General features: G+C 41.7%; 1 protein-coding gene across 4 annotated transcripts in view; it reads left to right on the plus strand.

Annotated features, from left to right (window-relative positions):
- Positions 1-26,935, plus strand: part of LOC139454520 (interferon regulatory factor 6-like) — a 49,243-nt gene that overhangs the window by 9,306 nt on the left and 13,002 nt on the right. For 2 of the 4 annotated variants that reach the window (XM_071236289.1, XM_071236288.1), the window contains exons 2-7: positions 18,657-18,846; positions 19,910-20,087; positions 21,142-21,230; positions 23,185-23,230; positions 24,057-24,206; positions 24,926-25,084. In XM_071236289.1, coding sequence (XP_071092390.1) covers positions 18,661-18,846; positions 19,910-20,087; positions 21,142-21,230; positions 23,185-23,230; positions 24,057-24,206; positions 24,926-25,084 — 808 coding nt within the window. In that variant the 5' untranslated portion in view covers positions 18,657-18,660. Of the gene's footprint in view, positions 1-9,213; positions 9,571-18,656; positions 18,847-19,909; positions 20,088-21,141; positions 21,231-23,184; positions 23,231-24,056; positions 24,207-24,925; positions 25,085-26,935 lie in introns of those variants that run through there. The other 2 variants (XM_071236286.1, XM_071236287.1) reach the window with 2 other exon arrangements.

The raw sequence follows: 26,935 nt of genomic DNA on the forward strand, positions 1-26,935 counted from the left end.
TCACACACATATATACACTCACTAACGCTCACGCACCCACTCACACACATATATACACTCACTCACGCTCACACACACTCACGCACCCACTCACACACATATATACACTCACTCACGCTCACACACACTCACCCACTCACACATATATACACTCACTCACGCACACTCACACACCCACTCACACACGTATATACACTCACTCACGCTCACACATACTCACGCACCCACTCACACACATATATACACTCACTAACGCACACACTCACCCACTCACACACATATATACACTAACTAACGCACACACACACTCACACATCCACTCACACACATATATACACTCAGTCACGCTCACACATACTCACGCACCCACTCACACACATATATACACTCAGTCACGCTTACACACACTCACGCACCCACTCAAACACATATATACACAACCGCTCACGCACACTCACGCACCCACTCAAACATATATATACACTACCGCTCACACACACTCACACACATATATACACTACCGCTCACGCACACTCACGCACCCACTCAAACATATATATACACTACCGCTCACACACACTCACGCACCCACTAAAACATATATATACACTCACTCACGCTCACACACACCCACTCACACACATATATACACTCACTCACGCTCACACATACTCATGTACCCACTCACACACATATATACACTGTCACGTTCACACATACTCGCGCATCCACTCACACACATATATACACTCAGTCACGCTCACACATACTCACGCACCCACTCACACACATATATACACTCAGTCACGCTCACACACACTCACGCACCAACTCACACACATATATACACTGTCACGTTCACACATACTCACGCATCCACTCACACACATATATACACTCAGTCACGCTCACACACACTCACGCACCCACTCACACACATGTATACACTCAGTCACGCTCACACACACTCACGCACCCACTCACATACATATATACACTCAGTCACGCTCACACACACTCACGCACCCATTCACACACATATATACACTACCTCTCACAAACACTCACGCACCCACTCACACACATATATGCACTACCGCTCACGCACCCACTCACACACATATACACTACCGCTCACACTCACGCACCCACTCAAACATATATATACACTACCGCTCACACTCACGCACCCACTCACACACATATATACACTCACTCACGCTCACACACACTCACGCACCCACTCACACACATATATACACTCACTCACGCTCACACACACTCACGCACCCACTCACACACATATATACTACCGCTCACACACACTCACGCACCCACTCACACACATATATACACTCAGTCACGCTCACACACTCACGCGCCCACTCACACACATATATACTACCGCTCACACACACTCTCGCACCCACTTACACACATATATACACTACCGCTCACACTCACGCACCCACTCAAACATATAAATACACTACCGCTCACACTCACACACATATATACACTCACTCACGCTCACACACACTCACGCACCCACTCACACACATATATACACTCAGTCACGCTCACACACACTCACGCACCCACTCACACATATATACACTACCGCTCACACACACTCACGCACCCACTCACACATATATACACTACCGCTCACACATACTCACGCACCCACTCACACACATATATACGCTCACTAACGCTCACACACACTCACGCCCCCACTCACACACATATATACACTCAGTCACGCTCACACACACTCATGCACCCACTCACACACATGTATACACTCAGTCACGTTCACGCACCCACTCACACACATATATACACTACCGCTCACACATACTCACGCATCCACTCACACACATATATACACTCACTCACGCTCACACACACTCACGCACCAACTCACACACATATATAAACTCATTAACGTTCACACATACTCACGCACCCACTCACACACATATATACGCTCACTAACGCTCACACACACTCACGCCCCCACTCACACACATATATACGCTCACACACACTCATGCACCCATTCACACACATGTATACACTCAGTCACGTTCACACACACTCACGCATCCACTCACACACATGTATACACTCACTCACGCTCACACACACTCACGCATCAACTCACACATATATGCACTCACTAACGCTCACACATACTCACGCACCCACTCACACATATATATACACTCACTCACGCTCACACATACTCACGCACTCACTCACACACATATATACACTCACTCACGCTCACACATACTCACGCACCCACTCACACACATGTATACACTACCGCTCACACACACTCACGCACCCACTCGAACATATATATACACTCACTCACGCTCACACACACTCACGCATCCACTCACACACATATATACACTCACTCACGCTCACACACACTCAATCACCCACTCACACACATGTTTACAAACACACACACACGCATCGTGAATCTACGGACGTGCACATACTTGCTGGCCATTTTTGCAGCCGATCTATGCTTAGATTTTCTTATTTGTTTACATGTTTACACATATTTTATTATCAGTCAAAACAGAAGAAAAGTGAATATTAAGGAACGATTTCCTGAAAGAATGTTCAAGACCTTAATTTTGTTCCACGTTTGTGTTGATATTGAATGGAGGAAAAAAGCGCCCAGCGTGATTGTTATTTAACACATACTTGTGATATAGTCAGAATCGTAAAATGGACTCGCAGAGATTTCTTACGATTATGAAAAAAGGTCTGTGTTTTTTATGTAGAACATGACGTCCAGTCTGGACAATGTTAGGTGTCATAGATAGATGCACAGAACTGTTCCGTTGTTTGTTGCTTCCTGTTTTACGAGAAACAAAGGGCATTTCTAAATGGATATATATTTCTCATCATAAGTTTAAATCATAATTATCTTTTTCCAGAATCATCTGGGACAATTCATTTTTTTCTATAAATAATCCCTTCACCCTCCCACCCCCCTCAAGAATATGAAATGGTCGGTCCCCAATTCCTTTTGTATTGCCAGCTGCGTAGTACTTGGTCCACAAACATTGTTTAGAATACACATAATAATATTACTACCGCTTTCCTTCCTTATCGGCCGAGGGTGAATCGACTATTGTATTGTAAGGGATGTCCGAATTGTCAAACGGTATTTTTTGAAAGGATATAAATAACACCTAAAGTTAATATATGGATATAAGTTCTAGATTCAATCATGCAAAAAATGTGCGATTTAACATGTTACAGACTGATTGTGTAGAACTGGAAGTTAGCATGGCCTTGACCTTGGCGGAAGGAAAATGGTGATGCACACAAAGCCGACAATGACGGGGAAGGAAGCGTTCGAGTTGTGTCCGAGCGGTGTAGAACATGATGTGTTACTATTGTTCGAAAGAGACTGTATGACAATATGTTAATGTCTTTAAGTGACATAAATCTCAAGCTATGTGTAGAATACAGTAAGTGAACATTTAGCAATATTCCACCCATATGACGGCGAGGGACACTCATTTGTTTCACTCTTTGTACCTCGTCACGCTGAAGACCTGGGTTCGATTCCCGACATGGGTACAATGTGTGAAGCCCATTTATGGTGTCCCCCGCCGTGATATTGCTGGAATATTGCTAAAAGCGGCGTAAAACCATACTCACTCACTAACTTATACCTTCCTGGCGATAATTGTGATTAATATATAGAGAGAGATTTCCACACACGATGTATTAAAACCTAATTATGGATTGGTATAAAGTTGACGTGTTCACTTTTAGGCGGTTTTTTTTATTAATTGGTTTACGGATCCGCCGACCCCCAAAAATGAGAGTTGTTTTTATTGCCGCCGAATCTGAAACCCCATTTTGAAACAAATACATCACAACTTGTCGACACAAGATACATAACGTACCACGGCAGCATATTAAAATAATTGTTCAGGATCATGGAAGTTGTGCAAGGGTGGAATTATATTTCTTTTCAATACCTATGGACCATATGTTTACACAAAAGACAAAAAAACAAAACAAGAAGATGAAAGAGATTTGTTTTTAATTTCTTTGTTTCGACCACCGACTTCAAGTTTTGAGAGACAAACCCCGTAAACAACTGATGAAAAATAAAGGCTTTGCCTGTATTGTTACGTATTTGTAGACCCGTGAAGATCCGGGTTGAGAAAATGTCTTCAGCAACCCATGCTTGCCGTAAAAGGCGACTATATTTGTCGTGAGAGGCGACTAACGGGATCTGGTGGTCAGACTCGATGACTTGGTTGATGCATGTCATCGATCCCAATTGCGTGGATCGATGCTCATGATGTCAACACTGAAGTGCCTGGTACAGACTCGATTATTTACAGACAGCTGTCATATAGCTGGAATATTGCTGTCTGCAGTGTTAAACAACAAACAAACAAGCATATTTGCGTGGGACGCATTCTCGAGGCTTGTGTTTCAACCGCACACAAATACGAGGATATCAAAACAGATAACGATTTGCAGTAACAGTAAAAACGTGAGGCAGTATTGAATAACGCGGGGGAGTAATCAAGTATCACTGGAACGCTGAGGAAGAGGTAACCCTTTATTTTAAAACAGTTTCAAATGAGAAATATTTACCCGGGATTTTTAATCTGATACGGATCAAGTGTCAACGGTCGGGCGGTATATTTCTGTCTGTGTTTTGCTTCAGATAAACTAAGGTTGAATATTAAGCCTTACGCTAGTAAATAAAAGGGCCAAAAATATTTCCATTTAATTTGGGAGGAAAGTCAAAAAATGACATCTCGTTTTATTATCCCCCGCCACATAATTCCAGATAATTTCTAGCATCGGGAGTCAGTAGACCTTATTACCTCAATAAAGGAGTACTGGCAAAACTATACAGCACACTTCGAGTACTGAATAGAATTGTATGGATTAATCTTGTAATTCATTTTAGTAGAGACCATGCTCTCTGTCTCGTGTAAACAGGTCTATAAACAAAAACACTTCCTTTTTTCGTTGTTGTACATGTATGGCTATTGTATAATGCTCACTCCCTATGGGGTATTGAGTATTTTTAGTAGGGATGGGGTGGGGAATTCGATTATTAAGAGCAGAATTATTTTACATCGTATCCCTTCAGCAAAGTCAGGTAAACGAACAGGTAATAACAAAGTTGGTCAATGCAAATTTGAAATTGAGATAAAACATTACTATAGCCATGATGATTTACCGTTTAAATGGTATTTCCAGTTCTACTAGGCAATGTTTCATATGCTGAGATTAACATTACCGTGTGTATTGTCTCGTAAACTAAGCCGGAACCAGCAATCAGCTGTACACACGTTTTCTCACTATTTACCGGTATTTCCGTTAAAAAGTACCCAATAATATAACTTTAAAGTATTTTGATGTAATGATCAGAAGAATTGTACTTGGAAGTATTATCTTATCAGGAACGATATATTCCAATATCGTATTTTTTTAGTTGCAGCTTTACTATATATAAATAAAAATATATTAACCATAAGCGTACCACTAACTTTGGTGCAGCTGATCGCTATTGCCGGATATTTCTTACGTATGGAACAATATAATCATACACCGTTGACCGTTGCGCTCGCAAAAACAATATATTGACATATAACAGTCAAACTACAACAAATATGACTCTTAAAGAGTCAAAGCATGGCATTTATGATATATGTATCCACATCAGCTAAAGTTCGTTTCAAGGCGTCAGTAACGGTAATCTGACCGTGGTTGCTGAGCCATCTACCGATCATTTGACGCACGATTTTGCCGAAATTAATGAAAACAATATGGAATTGTTTTTAATATAATAGATTACAAACATAAGTCCAGATATACAATGAATACTTTTTGTAACCAGACAGTGTAAGTACATTATTAATTTGCGTACTTCAGTACAGATTTTCTTACATGGTATTTCCGGTCTCACGTGCTCCCAGTAATATCTTTGCGTTGGAGAAAAAACCCATCAAAACTTAATATGGCGTGTATAATGAACACCGCCTGTATACAGCTGTGTTTTTAGGGAAATAAAGTGTGCTCTTTACGAAGAAAATACCCTGCTTAAAATAAGAATATATTTGGGGGAAAATGCGTCTATAAATGTATGTTAGACCGTATATGTATGCTGTGATGGGTATGTGATACGTTTTCAAAATTATATTTAAATATATTTTCATCCGTACATACGCCGATACGGCCTTTATCTGGAGCCGTCAATGGGAAACACCCGCTTTTTCAGTCTCTAACACAAATGAGTTCTCTGTCAGAGTTACGATAGGTATCGTAGCTCTGAACGATCTGCGACAGGTTTACGATAGTTTCGAAAATCTTATCTTAACCTTAAGATATCTTATCTTTGAACGTAAGTTTTTTTATCTTAGCTAAAATCGTTTCGAAAATCTAGGCCCTGTGTCAGTTCTTTTTAAAAACTATTTAAGTTAGAGAAATGAAATGTTAAACACCGATATTACTGGTCATGATCTTAAATACATTTTTACAGAGTTATGGCCCCTTTTCCCGTGATTTTCAACTTAGTGCATACTGTGTGGAATCGGGAATGTGTTTCTCTCAACAACTACTGAAGTTACTTGAATGAAAGTTTACCCGCTTATCTAAAAGATACTCGTCAAGACTGATTTCGAAAACTGATCCCGTAAATTGTTTTACGGAGTTACGGCCCATGTTATATTACTTGGTGCTAGTGTGTTCAATGTTGAGACATTTTCTCAGAAACTACTGAAGTTACTTGAATGAAAGTTCGAATGCTCATCTAAGAGATACTTGTCAAGACTGATTTCGAAAATTGGTCTTGTATATCATTTATTTACATAGCTATGGCCCTTGCTCCGTGCTTTCAACATTGAGCATAGTATCTGCAATTGGGACTCAGAAACTACTAAAGTTACAGTAATGAAAGTTTCCATGCTTACCTACGAGATACTTGTTAACACTAATTTCGAAAATTGGTCCTGTAAATTATTTGTACAGAGTTACGGCCCTTGATCCATGTTGTATTACTTGGTGCATAGTATGAGCAATGGGGACACGTTTGGAGTGAGTGAGTGAGTTGGGTTTAACGCCGCTTTTAACATTATTCCTGTTATATCACGGCGTGTCAGCTTAATGTGGGAGGAAAGCCCGAAGTGAAGCAGGTCTTAGACGTTTACCACTTCGGTGAAACCCACGAGCACGGGTATGGTGCTGACAAACCTAGAAACATAATTGGGGCGAACCGGGATTCGAACCCGCAATCATAGGTTTCTGGCGTGCCCAAGGGACGCAACTCTGCACAGCGAATCGCGGTGCCTTAGACGACTGGGCCACCCGTGCCCTCTGGTCATTAGGAAACCAAACTATACATATAGATTGAAAAAACACTTTAGTACTCTACATGGGTGATTGGCTAGTGTTTTACACCGCTATTAGCAATGTTACAGTCACATCACGATGGGACGCACACACTTATCCATGAGGAGAATCGAACTCAAAGGTCTGACCATCCCACACTCTAACCATTGTGGGCCGGTCGGGTAGCCTAGTGGTTAAAGCGTTCGCTCGTCACGCCGAAGACCCGAGTTCGATTCCCGACATGGGAACAATGTGTGAAGCCCATTTCTGGTGTCCCCCGCTGAGATATTGCTGGAATATTGCTAAAAGCGGCGCAAATCCATACTCACTCACTCACTCTCCTTCTGTGCTAACCCGTTGACAATCATGCGAAAAATAAGGTCTGGTGGCGGCTGTGCTTTCATGCTATCATTATTTTGTCGTTTAATGATGTTTGCTATGGGATAGATTTACTACCTAAACCAATGTGCAGCTCATAAGGGATCATATCGGGGGCACGGGTGGCCCAGTCGTCTGAGACGCCCTGTGCATAGTTGCGTCCCTTGGGCACGCCCGGAACCTATGATTGTGGGTTCGAATTCCAGTTCAACCCGATTGTGTTTCTGGGTTTCTGGCACCATGCCCGTGCTCGTAGGTTGTGGTAAACGACTGAGACATGCATCACTTCGGGTTTTCCTCCGACATTAAGCTGACACGTCGTGATAAAACGTGAATACTGTTCAAACGACACTAATCCACCTCACTACACTCACCCACTCATTCTGATCGTTTCGTGAAAAAACGTTCCATTTGAACAATCATGTAACAAGCAAATCGACACAAACGTGCTTGATGTGACGACCTACAATTGATATCTGTCCATTTTATCTTGCTCCCGGAAATATAGCTTATCCCTCCTCTTCCAAATACCCCACCCCACCCCCTTCAAACCTCCATTGGAGGAAGTATTTGTGTTGGCTATCGCGTGACTCGAAATCACGAGCTGATTCAATTGGTAAATATACATATACAACTGACCTTAATTTAGCGGAAAGACATTTCTTGCCCCCATGCATAATAATCAATCAAATGAAAATTAATAAATCAATAATCTATTTTATTCAAATTTGATCTAAATTTAATCTACCGAATATATGGAACAACTTTATCAATAATGAGTACACGCTCGCACTCATCGTGGAGTGTAGGTTATCCTTTGTTCAGACAACCCGTGCTTCACAGTCTGAACCGTTCGTGACCAACTCGTGTTATTCCGGGACAAGCCGAATAGCGACTCGTGCCCCTCTCATGGCCAATTTTGCGACTGGGTTCCGTCTTAGCGCAAACGGGCATACCTAAAACAATTGTCAACTCGTTGCGTAATGGTTCACATATATTTCTCCATATTTTATATATATTTCAGATGCAATTTAAAACACATCTGGACGTCCGGAATTATACAGTATGATTAAACACATTTAACTGTGTCTTGGGTATATTTTTAGATGCAAGACATATGTAAAATCAAAAATTATTTCTGAGGTTATTAGACAAAGAACTCGAAATCATACGCGCATTCTGATTGGTTTGTCGTATTTTCGCACATAACATTCATCGATAGGGGGACGAGTCTTCTTGCTGGTTACGGAAAGGGGCGAGTGGTGACGAATGAGTCTGAACATATAACGCATACCACAAAGCCCCAACGTGAACATGCGATGGAAAGCTATATTTCAGTAGCTTCTAAAACGATCTCATGTTGTCCTGACACCTGCCTTGACTCAGAATGCTTTCATTTCCGAGGAATCGAAACCGAGAGCGCAGTTACATTTGTCAAGAAGGGGAAACTGCGGCTTGCAAGGCTTGAATTGTCCGATCGGGACAGCCCCATTGAACACTTAGGGGCGGGGAAGTACACTCCATTTTGCGGGGGAGAGGCGTGGTCCGCACGTAGCCAGTGGCGTATATATTGACAGTGGAGCTAGACCCGAGGATACCCGCGTTTATATTTAGCGTGTTAGGTTGGATAATACTAAGGTTTTTGTCTCTGCTGTTTATCGAGTTTGGAGTCAGCATGTTGACGACGCCACCCATGTTTTACCACCCCCTGTACCCGCAGCATCCGCAGCACCCGCCCCCGCCCACTGATCTCAGGCAGCATCTTGGGTACGACTACTCTCACCACAGGTAGGTGGTATAATGAATATATATATATATATAAATTAGTTGAAAAAATATTTTTTTCTTTAAAATATATAGTCTCTGATCTTATAAGTTTATGAAATATATTTATGCAAACTTGTCATGTGTATTTAGTTTTGTTTTACACATATAGCACTTCTTGTACTAAATGGCCGTGTAATGTCGAATAATAATTTGGGGGGGGGGGGGAGGGTAGGGGGTGGGGGGCTTTTGAAAACCAAACGAGAATCTCTGCACTGAGAGAGGATTTTTATATTTTGGATCCCATCCTTTTTAAAATGCTGGATCCGCCCTTGAGCACGATATTCTCTTAGTCGTGTAATACAATTAAAATAAGACACTAAATACTTGCGGCAGTGAGATTATGAGTTATGAGTCTTGTGTTTAGCTACTACTGTGTTCAACACAACTGGTTTTCAAATGAATAAATAAATAAATAAATAAACTGACACAAGGAATTGACAGTCACGTCCATGGTGCACTTATAGCCGTGGACGTTGTCTGCAGACAGCTCTCGTTGAACCGATGTCTTCTTCCTCGTCTGTCTTAAACTGCATTTTGTCAGTCACAAACATTCATCAAACGGTATACCGTTTGAAACAAATTAAATATTCGTGAATTAAGCCTCTTTGATATCGTCAATATTTTCCTTACATCCTATGTAGTCATGAACAAATAATGCCATTTACAAAGTGGTCAAATGTAACAAATGCTATGTTTTGGATAACATTTTCTTAGTAAAGCAGAGATTCTCGTACTTTTGGGGGTTGAATCACGTCCGAGATTCGAACCCACATTACCAGAGTGAGGCACCTAATCGCCAGCACACAAAGTCAGCGATCTAACCCACTCAGCAAACGAGGCTTCCACAAAATGAAAGCCCGTCAACTGGAAGTCTAGATCACGTACTTTGTGTACCCCTCTGACATGTGTAAATTGGTACGGCTCCCATATCCGTCGTGCTATTGCTGGAATATTGCTAAAAGCGGCGTAAAACCTCACTCACTCACTCACTCACACACTTTGACTGTGGTCAACACTATTTGACAACACTGACAGTGCCAGGAAGTATTACCGTTGTTCTTCAGTGTATATCTTACAGTTCTACCATGTCACCCGTCTCTACGTGATTCTGCGTATATTTCCACGTTCTATCATGGTACACAAGCGTTGCCGCGGGTACATGTGCCTATTCGTTATTGGGACACTAGGATATTTGATTTCACGTAGTGGCGGTGATGGAATGAGGTTTATGGTCGCTTTCAAGATCATTGCACTTAAGAAGCGATGTGTGCGTGTGTGTGTGTGTGTGTGTGTGTGTGTGAGAGAGAGAGAGAGAGAGAGAGAGAGAGAGAGAGAGACTGCTTGTATAAGTCCGGGCTAATGCTGTTATCTATTTTTTTGTAATAGCCCACTGAGATACCGCGCCGCAGTTTCAAATGGATATCCCACTCAGGCATAGAATATGAACTCTTACTTAGGCGAGCAGTCCTTGTTTTAAGCCTTTACTGCCGAGCGCATGTCAGGGAAAAAACAAGTACCATTCTTTAACGTCTTTTGTTATGACGCGGCCGGGGATGAAACCACCGACATTCCGCGCCATCCGCTACAGACGGTCTGACTTCTAGTAGGTATATACGGCCGAGGGGTAGCCTAATAGTTAAAGCGTTCGCTCGTCACGCTAAAGGCCCGGGTTCGATTCCCCACTTAGGTACAGTGTGTGAAGCCCATTTCTGGTGTACCCCGCCGTGATATTGCTGGAATATGGCTAGAAACGACATAAATCCATACTCACTCACTCACTCACTCACTCACTATTGGGTATATATGAGTGTCTATGCCACGCAACCACTGTGGCCTCTGATATCTTTAAAATCTTCATTTCACAATGTTTCTAGAATCCAGAATCGAGTTTTGTCGAGAATGTTACAATCGCGACAAGTCGTCAATCATCCATCTTCCTGAGGCAAGAGAGTTAACTGACCTTAAAAGTCCAGTTTCTATCCTTGCCGAACTAGGCTGGTATTAATGAGTTTTGGTTGGACTAACGAGTTTATGCATAGTCCAATCAAAATCGCGCACCGAAATCGAAATCCGGTTCGTAAACTGTCGTGCAGATTTCGATCGATTGCAGGATTTGCAAAGCATGTGCACCGCCAACTCGTTGTCAGCAGCTATTTTCCAAATCTTTTCATGTTTTTAAGCAAGGTGCTTGATTTGATGCTTTTCGCGATGTAAGGCCCGTTTTATCACAATATAGATCTTGATTATCGATCAGATCGTCCTGACTCGGCGCCACCATTTTGTGTGAAGCAAACGCAAGTGATACGAGAGGTGGAATCTGATTGGTCCATAGGAGAGGCTTACAAGGGACATAACTGGTAATAGCCACTGGTGGCGCCACGATCGAGTCCAGTAATTCCAGCCTAGTTCGGCAAGGGTGGAAACTGGACTTTTATAGTCAGTTAACTCTCTTGCCTCGGGAAGATGTCAATCATCATCCAGCCTGTGACATCACTCCTTTTGTGACGTCATTACACTTTACGTCAACAATGGTGATCGGCGATTTGTATATTTAGGAGATAAAAATACTGTGTTTTCAATGTAGAGCTAGGTTACCTGTAGATTTAACCCCGCTAAATTGAATTTGGAACCGAACGCGTTAAATGACAGGCAACCGTAAATCACTTCCATACGAAGGTGTACCAGTCGTGGCATTCGTGACCAACTCGTGTTATTCCGGGACAAGCCGAATAGCGACTCGTGCCCCTCTCGTGGCCATTTTTGCGACCGGGTTCCGTCTTAGCGCAAACGGGCATACCTAAAACAATTGTCAACTCGTTGCGTAATGTTTCACATATATGTCCCCATATATTATATATATTTCAGATGCAATTAAAAGCACATCGGGACTTAACATTTAACTGTGTCTTGGGTATATTTTTAGATGCAAGATATATGTAAAATCAAAAATTGTTTCTGAGGGATTCTTTGGCGAAGAACTTGAAATCATACGCGCATTCTGATTGGTTTGTCGTATTTTCGCACATAACATTCATCGATAGGGGGACGAGTCTTCTTGCAGGTTACGGAAAGGGGCGAGTGGTGACGAATGCCGGTCGGGGGTGTTGATTTTGTGAAACGTTCTGTAATTGGACTATCCAATAGTCCAATCATATTTAGCACAGGAAAGTGGGCTTGGTGTGGCAAGGGTGGAAACAAGACTTTGAAAAAAAAAGGCTAGTGTACGCTCTTGCCTCGGGAAGATGATCTGCCTGCGGCGTTAAACAACATTCATTTGCTAGCTTGAACTCTATGGTCATATGAAATATTTTGAATCACGCGCACAAGCTTCCAATATGTCCACCGATACCATATTAGTATTATATTACATTTATTTATTTCCTAAAACCTCATTACGTAATGATTGTGACCTTGGTACACGGAAAACTTCGACGTCGTTGGAGAGCTTGACTATATGGACTTGATTTCATTCCTCCCGACCTTGCTTTTATCTCCGACACTTTGCTAACTTGTTATTATGTACTTTTAATCAAATCATTTTGACTTAATTATTTAAACAGCTATTTCCCAGGAATGCCTTCTTTCCGGGTGTCAGGGGTTATCTGTGAAGGCTATTCTCGGAGAGCGCGTCAATATGATTGAAAAACTTCCTGTCCCACGCATGACCTACATGTCAAGCCACCGGCACTCTTCTCCCCTAGCCCACTTACAGCATCATACGATAACAAAACGATTGATTGGGTGAAACTAAAGTGTCTGTTTAATGTCATTTGATGCAGTGTTAATGTTTGTGGGACCCTCTATTTGAAGACCAATCAATTTTAAACGCTTTCCATCTGAATGGAGTCTAGGCCGTACTATTTGAACGACAGTATTTATTTGATGGAAACTGCCGAGCCAAAGAAAGTATAGACTTGAAAACTGAAATTGACATTTTCAAAACTACAAGGCTAAAGACTGAAACTGAAGGTCTAAAACACAACTCTATGATACCCGTGTCATCGAGTAATCTTTTCTTGTTTGTTTCATGTTCAGCTACATCATACTAGGGTGTATACATTCTTTTACGCCCCTTGAAGATCCGGGGTAGAATAGGTCTTCAGCATCCCATGCTTGCCGTAAGAGGTGACTAACGGGATCGGGTGGTCAGGCTCGCTGACTTGTTTTATGCATTTATGATTGTGATTCTTGAAGGGCGTTGTGCTTCTCTCCATCCAACAAATCAAATACTGCAGAAAATAAAGGACCATAGTAGATGTCGTTTAATTTGATAAGAAATATAACCCACGATTGTTGTAAGACCCTTCAAGGGATCGGATGTTCAGACCTGGCGACTTGGCTGATTGCCTGTCAGCGTACTTCCCCAAATGGTTGGGCGTATGCCTGTTCCTTATCCGATAATTAACAGGGCGTCAACCCTGTTGATAAATTTGAATGAGTGAGTGAGTTGGGTTTAACGCCTCTTTTAACAGTATTTGTATCGCGGCGTGTCAGCTTAATGTGGGAGGAAAGCCCGAAGTGATGCAGGTCTCAGACGTTTAGCACCTTGGTGAAACCCACGAGCGCGGGTATGGTGCTGACAAACCTGGAAACATAATCGGGGCGAACCGTGATTCAAACCCACAATCAATGTTTCTGGCGTGCCCAAGGGACGCAACTCTGCACAGCGAATCGCGGCGCCTCAGACGACTGCGCCACCCGTGCCCCCCTGTTGATAAAAGTTTGGTATTATTGATTTGGCGATTCATTCAGTCGCTAAATGTGAGCTAAGGTCAATGCGGGACATTAGCACTAAAACAACGTGGTGGACCCGTGAAGATCCGGGGTAGATAGATCTTCAGCAACCCATGCTTGTCCTTAAGGGGACTATTCTTGTCGTAAAAGGCGACTAACGGGATCGGGTGGTCAGGCTTGTTGACTTGGATCCCAATTGTGTAGATCGATGCTCATGATGTCAATCACTGGATTGTCTGTTCCAGACCCGATTATTTACAGACCGCCGTCATATAGCTGGAATATTGTTGAGTGCGGCGTTAAACAACAAACAAATCAAAGATCGTGTGCCTTTCAGTGACAAGGAAACGTGTCACCTAACCGTTTTGTTATTGATTCTGTCCCAGGTGTTATTTCAGACTTTGTGATCACGAATCGTGATGTAGCTGCATTGTATCCGCCACAGGTTATAATGTCATTATATTATATCGGGAGTCATGACGCATAACGATACACGACGTCCACTTAAATGGGTCACACGGAGTTGTGAGTAGATGTGCATTTCCTTATTTGGTTTGTAAATGAAGCTTATTGTCAGTGTGTGCGTTCGTGCGTGTTTGTGTGCGCGTGTGTAATTTCTTACGACTTCCTAATGACTAGTAAATCTTTTGAAAACAAAAAAATATTACCTTGATGATAAAGGTAACGCTATCACATCATTTGAATATAAGGCGAGGTCGTTGCGTAGCTTTGATCGAAAGTAAAACACAAATATTCATAGTAAACCAGTATCCTCACAAACATATGTATGTAGAGCGTATACTTGTAGAGGAGGTATATATGTATGTAGAGTGTATACTTGTAGAGGAGGTATATTTGTATGTAGAGTGTATACTTGTAGAGGAGGTACATATGTATGTAGAGTGTATACTTTAAGAGGAGGTATATATCTATGTAGAGTGTATACTTGTAGAGGAGGTACATATGTATGTAGAGTGTATACTTGTAGAGGAGGTATATATGTGTGTAGAGTGTATACTTGTAGAGGAGGTATATATGTATGTAGAATGTATACTTGTAGAGGAGGTATATATGTGTGTAGAGCGTATACTTGTAGAGGAGGTATATATGTATGTAGAGTGTATACTTGTAGAGGAGGTATATATGTATGTAGAGTGTATACTTGTAGAGGAGGTATATATGTATGTAGAGTGTATACTTGTAGAGGAGGTATATATGTATGTAGAGTGTATACTTGTAGAGGAGGTATATATGTATGTAGAGTGTATACTTGTAGAGGAGGTATATATGTATGTAGAGTGTATACTTGTAGAGGAGGTATATATGTATGTAGAGTGTATACTTGTAGAGGAGGTATATATGTATGTAGAGCGTAAACTTGTAGAGGAGGTATATATGTATGTAGAGTGTATACTTGTAGAGGAGGTATATATGTATGTAGAGCGTATACTTGTAGAGGAGGTATATATGTATGTAGAGCGTATACTTGTAGAGGAGGTATATATGTATGTAGAGTGTATACTTGTAAAGGAGGTATATATGTATGTAGAGCGTATACTTGTAGAGGAGGTATATATGAATGTAGAGTGTATACTTGTAGAGGAGGTATATATGTATGTAGAGTGTATACTTGTAGAGGAGGTACATATGATGTAGAGTGTATACTTGTAGAGGAGGTATATATGTATGAAGACTGTATACTTGTAGAGGAGGTATATATGTATGTAGAGTGTATACTTGTAGAGGAGGTATATATGTATGTAGAGTGTATACTTGTAGAGGAGGTGTTTATGTATGAAGAGTGTATACTTGTAGAGGAGGTATATATGTATGTAGAGTGTATACTTGTAGAGGAGGTATATATGTATATATATTATATACTTGTAGAGGTACATATGTATATATAGTATATACTTGTAGAGGTACATATGTATATATAGTATATACTTGTAGAGGTACATATTATATAGAGTGTATACTTGTAGAGGTATATATGTATATATAGTATATACTTGTAGAGGTACATATGATGTAGAGTGTATACTTGTAGAGGAGGTATATATGTATGTAGAGTGTATACTTGTAGAGGAGGTATATATGTATGTAGAGTGTATACTTGTAGAGGAGGTATATATGTATGTAGAGCGTATACTTGTAGAGGAGGTATATATGTATGTAGAGCGTATACTTGTAGAGGAGGTATATATGTATGTAGAGCGTATACTTGTAGAGGAGGTATATATGTATGTAGAGCGTATACTTGTAGAGGAGGTATATATGTATGTAGAGCGTATACTTGTAGAGGAGGTATATATGTATGTAGAGTGTATACTTGTAGAGGAGGTATATATGTATGTAGAGTGTATACTTGTATAGGAGGTATATATGTATGTAGAGTGTATATATATATATATTCAAGTTCGATTTCCCAAACACTACAACTAAATTTCACACTTGTACTTCATGAAAACAATAATATAAAGAAGTATGTTTTTGTTGCTTTTGGTAAAAAAGAAATCCCTTGCAGTGCCACTGAGTGTCAGGGCGGTTACACCAAAAAGCGTTACTTCAGAATGGAAAATATCTCTAACAATGCGGAAACGGGACCGAATCTGTCATGCAAAAACATAAGCGAATAATGCGTGCTTTACCTAGTAATAATGCATATCTCAACACGACTAGAGGAGGTGTGACCAGTGTAAACGTTTATTCAGCAAAAATGTATTTTACACACGTTATTATTTATTTATTTTTTGCCCATGATTGTTAAATATATATCTTGGTTCGTTTCAAAACTCTGACAAGACATCCAGCTCACACATCATACTGTCTTACATTTGCCTCGCCTCTCACAGACCGCCAAGTTTATTTCTTTCAACGTACATTTTCACAATATCATTACTGTCCAGATTTGAGGGTGAATTATTTAATTCACTGGAATATTGATTCAAATCATAATAAACTTGTTATAATATTAACTAAATCCTTACTATCCCGTCAGGATTGCACTTTAATATCACTGGTATCTGTAAGCGAGCCAGTGTCACGGGATTGTCTGGTCAACACTCGCTTGTCGGCCACAGTCGTATGGCAGGAGGACAACAAACAAACATTTCTACCTTGAAAATTGCGTGAGTGGCGGGTGCTACTGAAGTTAGTTTATCCAAGATATACTTATCAAGACTGAGTTACTTTTTTCCAGAGAAGGGGCCTTTTGTGTGAATTAATTTCACATTTTATCTTCTTTTTTTTTTGGGGGGGGGGGGGGGGGGGGGGTGACATAAATCGGCTCAAGTGCATGTCTCTTCTTAAGGCTTTATAGTTTATATTCACTCCTATATGAACAAACAAAATTATAATGTGCCCCATGGCGGGGTATAGTGATGACGCTGTTTCCTTGTTGCAACTTACATATGTACCTCTGTTGTGAGCTTATGCGACATGTGACACATTTGATGCAGTATGTGAACAGAAGAAAATTAGAAGTTACCAGAAACAGTATTTTGTATGGAAATATTTTTCATAAAATGTCTTTTCGTTGGTTTAATCATCGCCAATAGACTGGATCCAAGGTTCAAATAAATTCAATACCCATAGAAAATGGTCAAATACTCAATGTGACTGATGACATGTGAGTAGATACTTAATGATTAAGAAATAACTGATGACCTGATTCATTCATTTATGTTATCTGTTTATTCATCCAGCAATTATTTATCAATTATATAATCTTTTCACCGGTCTGTCAAACCGGTCACCCAGCGACTCATTCATCGGTCAAATACTGGAAAGTGATCGTTTAGCAGGTTAACGCATACGCGTAGGTAATACTGTTCTGTACAGATAAGCCTCTCATCTCGTCACGTTTGGTTTTGGAACCATTACGATATGAATTCCTGAAATTTGAAACCAGCGATGTCTAAGTTATCCAGTTGTGTCTTTTTGGAAATATTCCAATTTTATTTGTCTTTGGTGTTACCATAGAAACGTATTGAACACCTCATGATAACTCTGAAACTGTTCATGAAAGTTCACATATATTGTGTAAGGGATCCCAAGTAACTTGCCAAATAGTATTATTTGGACCCCCATAGAAAAGGCCGAAGGACCGTGTTCGATTCCCCACATGGGTACAATGTGAGAAGCCCATTTCTGATGTTCCCCGCAGTGTTATTGCTGGAATATTGCTAAAAGCGGCGTAAAACCATACTCGCTCGCTCGCTCTGAGCAGAACGCAAAATAGCCACTTTGATATCATATGCCCCTATTACACCGAGTAATCTGACGTATACGATGTCCTATGACTGCTTCAGAGTGATGTCGTCGTCACACCTGAACGAGCCGCAAAACCGACAACGTCTTCGGCCGTGGCTGGAGGCGAAGATCAACAGCGGTAACTTCCCCGGCCTGGAGTGGGTTGACCGTGGTCAGTACATCTTCAAGATCCCCTGGAAACATGGGGGCAAACAGGACTGGTCTGAGAGCGACTCACTCATATTCAAGGTAGGTGCTTATGTTCATGTAGTACATGGGGGCACGGGTGGCCCTGTCGTCTAAGGCACCGCGATTCGCTGTGCAGAGTTGCGTCCTTTTGACACGCCAGAAACCTATGATTGTGGGTTCGAATCCCGGTTTGCCCCAATTATGTTTCTAGGTTTGTCAGCACCATACCCGTGCTCGTGGGTTTCGCCGAAGTGGTAAACGTCTGAGACCTGCATCACTTCGGGCTTTCCTCCCACATTAAGCTAACACGCCGCGATATAACTGGAATACTGTTAAAAGCAGCGTTAAATTGAACTCACTCATTCATGTAGTACATGCGGACCGCAAGGTTTTTAGTTTATATTTATCATCGGCTATAAGTCCCTTCCGCATCCAAATTACTCCTACACACATTCCGTCTCTGACTCACTCAACTATCTCCTCCGGAACGCGTTTTGTCACTCGCTCTTTGAGTCAAATACTCATTCCCCCTCTATCTCTACATCCTCCTCTCCCTCTTTGCCCCATTAACCCTTTCACTTACTCATTAAGTAATACTTTATCTTACCTCACTTAGATGAAAGCGACAAAAGAAATCTCAAGTCATCAGAAATATCCACTGTCCATTGTACGATTCCGTCAATTATATGAATCACTATCAACCCAACGTACTTTGTGTATTCCTTGAGCCTGGGGCCGCGTCCGTGGTCTAATGGTTAGAGCGTCTGCCTGGGTCGGTGGTTCGATTCCCGGCCGCGTAATACCATAAGACGATTAAAGTACTTGTTACCCTGCCGGGTGCTCGGCATTTAAAGGGTTAAGACAAGGACAGGTCGACTTGGAGTTAGTATACTGTGTCTGAGTTTGGTGTCCATGTTTAACTGGGTATGGTGTCTCATTGGGTATCTCACACTATAAAACCGGCATTAGTCCAGGCTAGTACAAGCTGCCACATACGTCTGTATAAGTGCAATAATCTTGAACGTGACGTTAAACCCCATTTCACCTCACTTCGCCTTGACGTTGGGGCGAACCGCATCACCAGAAGATACAGTGCATTAACTACATGTCATTCATGTTAAAGGAGTGGGCAATTCACACTGGGCGGTTCCGGGACGGGATCGACCAGCCTGACTGGCCGAGTTGGAAGACCCGGCTCCGCTGTGCCCTGAACAAACTCCCGGACATCCAGGAGATCAAGGACATGAGCAACTTGGACGGCAACAGCCCTTTCAGAGTCTACAGGTTCCTGCCAAAGAAAGGTGAGTGAATGTTGGCGACAGTTTCCTTCAAGTCCTGTCAAAAGGAGGTGGTGATATGATCCTGCCCCAGAGGGGTGGGTGTTGTCTACAGGATCCTGCCCTAGAAGGGTGAGTGGTTTTTACATGATCCTGTCCTAGAAGAGTGAGTGTTGTCTACATGATCCTGCCCTAGAGGGATGAGTGTTGTCTACAGGATCCTGCCCTAGAGGGATGGGTGTTGGATACATGATCCCGCCTTAGAAGGGTGAGTGTTGGATACATGATCCTGCCCTAGAAGGGTGAGTGTCGCTACAGGATCCTGCCCAAGAAAGGTGTGTGTTTTCTGAATTATGATGTCCAAAAAAGGTGAGTGTTTTCTGCATGATCCTGCCCGAGAAGGGTGAGTGTTGGATACATGATCCTGCCCTAGAAAGGTGAGTGTTTTCTGCATGATCCTGCCCTAGAAGAGTGAGTGTTGGATACATGATCCTGCTCTAGGAGGATGAGTGTTTTCTGCATGATCCTGCCCGAGAAGGGTGAGTGTTGGATACATGATCCTGCCCTAGAAAGGTGAGTGTTGTCTGAATGATCCTGCCCTAGAAGGGTGAGTGTTGGATACATGATCCTGCCCTAGAAGGGTGAGTGTTGTCTGAATTATCCTGCCCTAGAAAGGTGAGTGTTTTCTGCATGATCCTGCCCTAGGAGAGTGAGTGTTGGATACATGATCCTGCTCTAGGAGGATGAGTGTTTTCTGCATGATCCTGCCCTAGAAGGGTGTGTGTTGGATACAGGATCATATACATAAAGGGTAAGTGGATGTTGAAATCTGACAGTTACCTGAGCTAAGGTAACCCCGTGAGGTTGCGTGCAACCAGATGGCATGGCCGAGGAAATGTAATGCAATGATCCAGTCAAGAACTAGAACTTCCCCACACTAACCTGGCCAAACAATTTGAGCATCAACTGACGCTTTAAGGCTTTTGTAGGTCCCTAATATACTGCTGCCATGCATGAACACAGGAAACCCACCACATTTAACAAAAATAATGTTTATACAAAATTATTCATTTACCAGGTCAAGAATCACCTCACCGCCGTAACGGCGTACCACAACGTTATGAGGCTGACGACCACTACGCCCACTCCTCCGCCATTAAACAAGAGGTACGTCCTGATAGCATAGCACATAAGATTTCAGGATTAGACTTTAGCGCTGGTCCTCAGTATTAGGCTCCAGCATGAGACTGTTTTACTTTAGTGTATTTGAAGTACTCGAACATTCAATGGAAGACACTTTACAGTCGATAAAAACCCAACCAGCAACAAGGACTTGGGTATTGTCTGTTCCTTTTCAATGAATGGTTGTGTATCGAGACTTTGATATTCAGTACTGCATGTATTCACAAGAGGTGGATATCTATTTAAGTTGTGTTTCTTTATATTACCAATTGTGATTTTACGAATATTTATGAATATCAAACATACAAAGGCATTTTCACCGCGGTCAACCTATTGTGCTGATGGCGTCATGAGGTTTTACATCATGAACAATGGATGACGTCATATCGAATTGTCTCACTATTGCGGCAATTTGATCTTATATCAAAGATATTTTATAAGATATCTTATATCTTTCTTATGTGACCGGCTTTTCGATCGAAAGTTTATATTCTCTTTTGAGGGGCGACTGGCCCACTTGTCTAAGGCGCCACATTACGCTGTACAAAGCTGTGTCCAGTTCCAGAAATCTATGATTATAGGTTCGAATCACAGATTCGCCCTGGTTGTTCCTTGGTTTTGTCAGCATTATGCCTATACTCGTAGTAAACACGTGCATCAAACAGGCTTTCCTCCTACATCAAACAGGCTTTCCTCCTACATCAAACAGGCTTTCCTCCTACATAAAACAGGCTTTCCCCATACATCAAACAGGCTTTCCTCCTACATCAAACAGGCTTTCCCCCTACATCAAACAGGCTTTCCTCCTACATCAAACAGGCTTTCCTCCTACATCAAACAGGCTTCCCCCCACATCAGTTAAGCTTTCCTCCTACTTCACGCCGACACACCGTGATCTAACTGAAGTCAATCACTCACTCAGTATTACGTTTGTAATATTAACATCATGTGTGCACCGAATAGATTTGTGAGGTGAGGTGAAATTGGGTTTAACGTCGCGTCCAAGATTATTGCACTTATATAGCGACGTGCATGTACGTGTGTGTATGTGTGTGTGGCTGCTTGTACTAGTCCGGACTGATGCTGATTTATAGTGCTAGCACAGAGATACCATGCCGCAGTTTAACATTAATACCCCACTCAGACACAGTATACTGACTCCGAGCCGACCAGTCCTTGTTTTAGCCCCTTAATGCCGAGCGCCAGACGGAGTAACAACAAGTACCATCTTTTAATGTCTTTTGGTATGACGCGGCCAGGGATCGAACCCCGGACCTTCCGCTCTCCGGGCGGCCGCTCTACCTCTAGACCAGGGAGGCGGTCAATAAATATGTAATATGTTAGTAAATTTTAGTACTAGACGAGTGTATTTCCTTGGCGAAAACGTCATATGTGATTATAAGGAATACTTGATGTATTATGCGAGCCTTTGGTGACATATTTTGCTATTCCTGAGATATACTTCTCAAAAGAAGTTAAAGAACACCCGATTGTTTCATATAGCTATAGTCTTTAACTTCTTCTAAGTAGTATATAATATTTACGATGCGGAAACACACGAGGGTAATACGCTTTTGTTCAGGATTGTAAGTATGTCAGTAAATGCTGTTATTAGGATAAGACCGTTAGTAAATTATATTATCAGAGTAAAGTATGTCAGTAAATGCTGTTATTAGGATAAGACCGTTAGTAAATTATATTATCAGAGTAAAGTATGTCAGTAAATGCTGTTATTAGGATAAGACCGTTAGTAAATTATATTATCAGAGTTAAGTGTGTCAGTAAAGATTGTTATTAGGATAAGACCGTTAGTAAATTATATTATCAGAGTAAAGTATGTCAGTAAATGCTGCTATCAGGCTATAATGCCAGTAAAATATATTATCAGAGTAAAGAATTGTTTTGGTAAATGTTATTAATGTAACAACCTCATTTCCAGATGTCCAGTAATATTCCCAAGACAGTATCGGATACTATTTCCGGAGGTAGGTGTAGAATTTGAAGTATCTAATAACATGGCAACTAGACGGTGGTACCCTGTAACATAATGTATGTGATACGATATGGAAGCCATAGGTTTGATTCCCGACATGGGTACAATGTGTGAAGCCCATTTTCCGGTGTTCCCCGCGGTGATATTGTTGGAATATTGCTCAAAGCGGTGTAAAACCATACTCACTCACTCACTTACTCTATCTTTTATAGAAAACAATGTCTTGAACCAGTGACCCGAAATGGACCCAGTATTTATCAAAGAATTCTTTGAGATCAATTTATTGGCGGGAAATCATTTTATCAAAATTCGAAAGGTTCTAACACCATAATTTAAAAAGTTCGTTAAAAAATATATATATTTACCTATTTGAAAATTTCGCACATCGTATCATAATGTGCCCTTTAAAACCGGCCGATGGTGAGGTGAGAGAAGAACATGTCTGTACACTAGGCAATTCATCTGCTGAGACGAGTTTCACTATCTTTTTAGGTGTGAAGCTCTCCTCCAACAACGATTTCTTTATTTCCTAAAAAATGTTATATCGGGCAAAATATGTGTCAAATATCGAAAACATTCTTTCCTAAAAATACCCGACCAGATTTATTCTTCATTTAAATAAATTCTTACGTAAATGTGTCTAAATCACTTAAGTAGGTTGCCAACTGGACTTTATAGGTTACATGGTGTGTATTTATATGTATACTCTTGTACCACAGTTGGTGGGTTTTCGGAGAAATAAACTTTGACTGTACTGAACAAGAAAGGAGCCGTGGATGTTTGGTTTAACTGTACATGTACACCTGCCTATGTTGCAGAGAGCGAGACAGGCATCCGAGTCAGCAGTCTGGGGTCGGATCTAGGGGGCATCGATGTCCAAGATCTTATCCCCCTACCGGATAGGAGAGCCCCTTCCGTGGGTGCAGCACATGCCCCCTACACCCTCAAAGAGGAAGAGATGGATACAGGTGAAGGACTAGTCTCCATACATTAGTATGTTAAAGGCGGAGTGTACGATCGGTACTCATACACAGTCAAGGGGCGCGCCGCGATTCGCTGTTCAGAGTTGCGTCCCTTGGTCACGCCAGAACCCTCTGATTGTGGGTTCGAATCCAGGTTCGCCCCGATTATGTTTCTAGGTTTGTCAGCACCATATCCGTGCTCGTGGGTTTCACCGAAGTGGTAAACGTCTGAGACCTGCATCACTCCGGGCTTTCCTCCCACATCAAGCTAACACGCCGTGATATAACTGGAATACTTTTGAAAGCGGTTTTAAACCCATCTCACCGGATCACTCACTTAATTCATTCAGAGTTTGAAATTAACCATGTAAGTCCAACACCCCAAGCCCGCTATCCCTTTCGAATAAGGCAAAATGTGTCCCGCTTTTTGCAATAGTCAAAAGTCAAGGTGGATGAGAGAAGATATTTACGCAGTGGACCCAATATATAATATTGGAAGCCACAAATGTCTCAAGGATGAATGCACGAGGTTTTCACATGTGGAGGTCCCTAGGGTGTGGGATAGTACAGAAACTTTGATTTTGCAGCGTATATATTACTCTCAATAATAAAAATAGTTGAAGGGTGTATGTACCCTTTTCAATTCAAAGAGTGGAAGGGGTTGTTTCAAGATGCGTTTTAGCATTTGGTTTGTGGTTTTAAGTTTCAATGTATTTTCTCGCTAGAAGACAACCTTGTCATTGACGAAAGGCCCTACCCTACAGACGCCCATACCGGAGCCCCATCTGTCCACAATCATGGCCACGGCGAGCGGGGGATGCCCATAGCAGACTCGTCCCTTCATCAGCTGTTGATGCTAAGACGCCTACAGAAGGAGCCTGAACGTAAGTCTGTGTATGTAGAGCGCCCGTGGGGCTTCAACGGCCCCGGTGTCCCATGCTCGTATGGGACTGATAATGAGAGTTGTACAACACAACTATAGCGCTACGACTGTCGTAAGTCTGTGTATGAAGAGCGCCCGTGGGGCTTCAATGGCCCCGATGTCTCATGCTCGTATGAGACCGATAATGAGAGTTGTACAACACAACTTTAGCGCTACGACTGTCGTAAGTCTGTGTATGTAGAGCGCCCGTGGGGCTTCAATGGCCCCGATGTCTCATGCTCGTATGAGACCGATAATGAGAGTTGTACAACACAACTATAGCGCTACGACTGTCGTAAGTCTGTGTATGTAGAGCGCCCGTGGGGCTTCAATGACCCCGATGTCTCATGCTCGTATGAGACCGATAATGAGAGTTGTACAACACAACTATAGCGCTACGACTGTCGTAAGTCTGTAAAGGTATGGAAGTTACGATCACCTTATATCGGGTTGTACAACGGCGCTCATGTCGTTAAGGCATGCTCGATTGATCGCCAAAGTTGTTGAATGTAGACACCAAAGAATGGAGCTGCTGGAATATTGCTCGATGAAAAGAGAAAGTTGACTATTGGAAAGTTAAAGTCATCCCTATTGTCATATTTCTATTTTGTGGATAGTCTATTTTCACTCTGAATCTTAATCCATAGATTTAAATATGAAACAGATGAGACAGCGTCACTGGCCCCTTATATTTCTAGTTCAGATGGGTAAATCAGTGGAAGGGAATTGGCTATGCGATGGTTATGAATGATATCAGATCATCGATATTCCCGAAGCTTAAGTTAAACGTCTTGGCCAAATTCCTTTGTTTTAATTTTGGCAATTCGAGCATATATAGAGGTTATCACGCGAGTGTGTTTGGGGATGGTATATATCCTGCATTAGGAATAAACATTGTTTTTAGCGAGCCTTGGCGAGCTAAATACATAGTGTTAAATTTATCCCTAATACATGATATTTACCATCCCAAAACACACAAGCGTGATAACCTCTTTATCATATAATGTCATTCTTTAATTCTGTGCTTCAAAATCGCTTTCCCTCTCTCACAAACATTACCGAAACATTGCGAGTTTTCCTGTGTTTTATCATATAATGGGTAGGTTTCTCGGCAGGATAAAGCCAACGGATAAAAACGATATCCGTACGGGTCATATGCGGATAGAGATGCAAATATCAAAGGTCAAGTAGGGACTACTTTCACTGTTTATAAACAAACATGGCGTCGCCCTCGTCATTCGGCGATCGAGTCAGAATTAACCATCGGGAATCTGGATAAACTACAGGGATAAATGCTATCATTATCAAAAGAACAGTCTAATATACCAAAAATCTGTGTCCAACTGTGACGTAGCTAAGGCATTTTATAAGTTTATAACTTAGATATAAATTTCGAAACAATTTGGCGAGGGCACGAAGCCTAGCCAAGCGGGATCAGTAGCCATATCTGTGCTTGTAGACCTCTGCGGCTTGAAACCTTTTCCACAAATTAAAATAGTTGGATTTGGCCGAAATATGTTTGAATTGTTACCTTGTTTTGTTTTCTCGCTGTGTGTACATCTGACTGCACTTAACGTTATGACAGGACAGGCCGACTGTCAACAACGTCTGAACGTGGCCGTGACGTCTCATAGACTAGGGATAGAGTAGCTTCCCTTTGACAAAGAGCAGTTACTCTAGCGGACAGACCGATGGATTGCCGCGAAAGGCAATTAAAAAACAATTGTTGTTTTGCGTATATGTTGCTTCGCCACTGTATAAGAAACAGATTTCAGTTGGAACTATATTGGCTACTGTCACTATCCGACTGACA

This window comes from Haliotis cracherodii, unplaced genomic scaffold, assembly GCF_022045235.1.
Source record: "Haliotis cracherodii isolate W230 unplaced genomic scaffold, xgHalCrac1.p SCAF_10, whole genome shotgun sequence".
NCBI classification, from domain to species: domain Eukaryota; kingdom Metazoa; phylum Mollusca; class Gastropoda; order Lepetellida; family Haliotidae; genus Haliotis; species Haliotis cracherodii.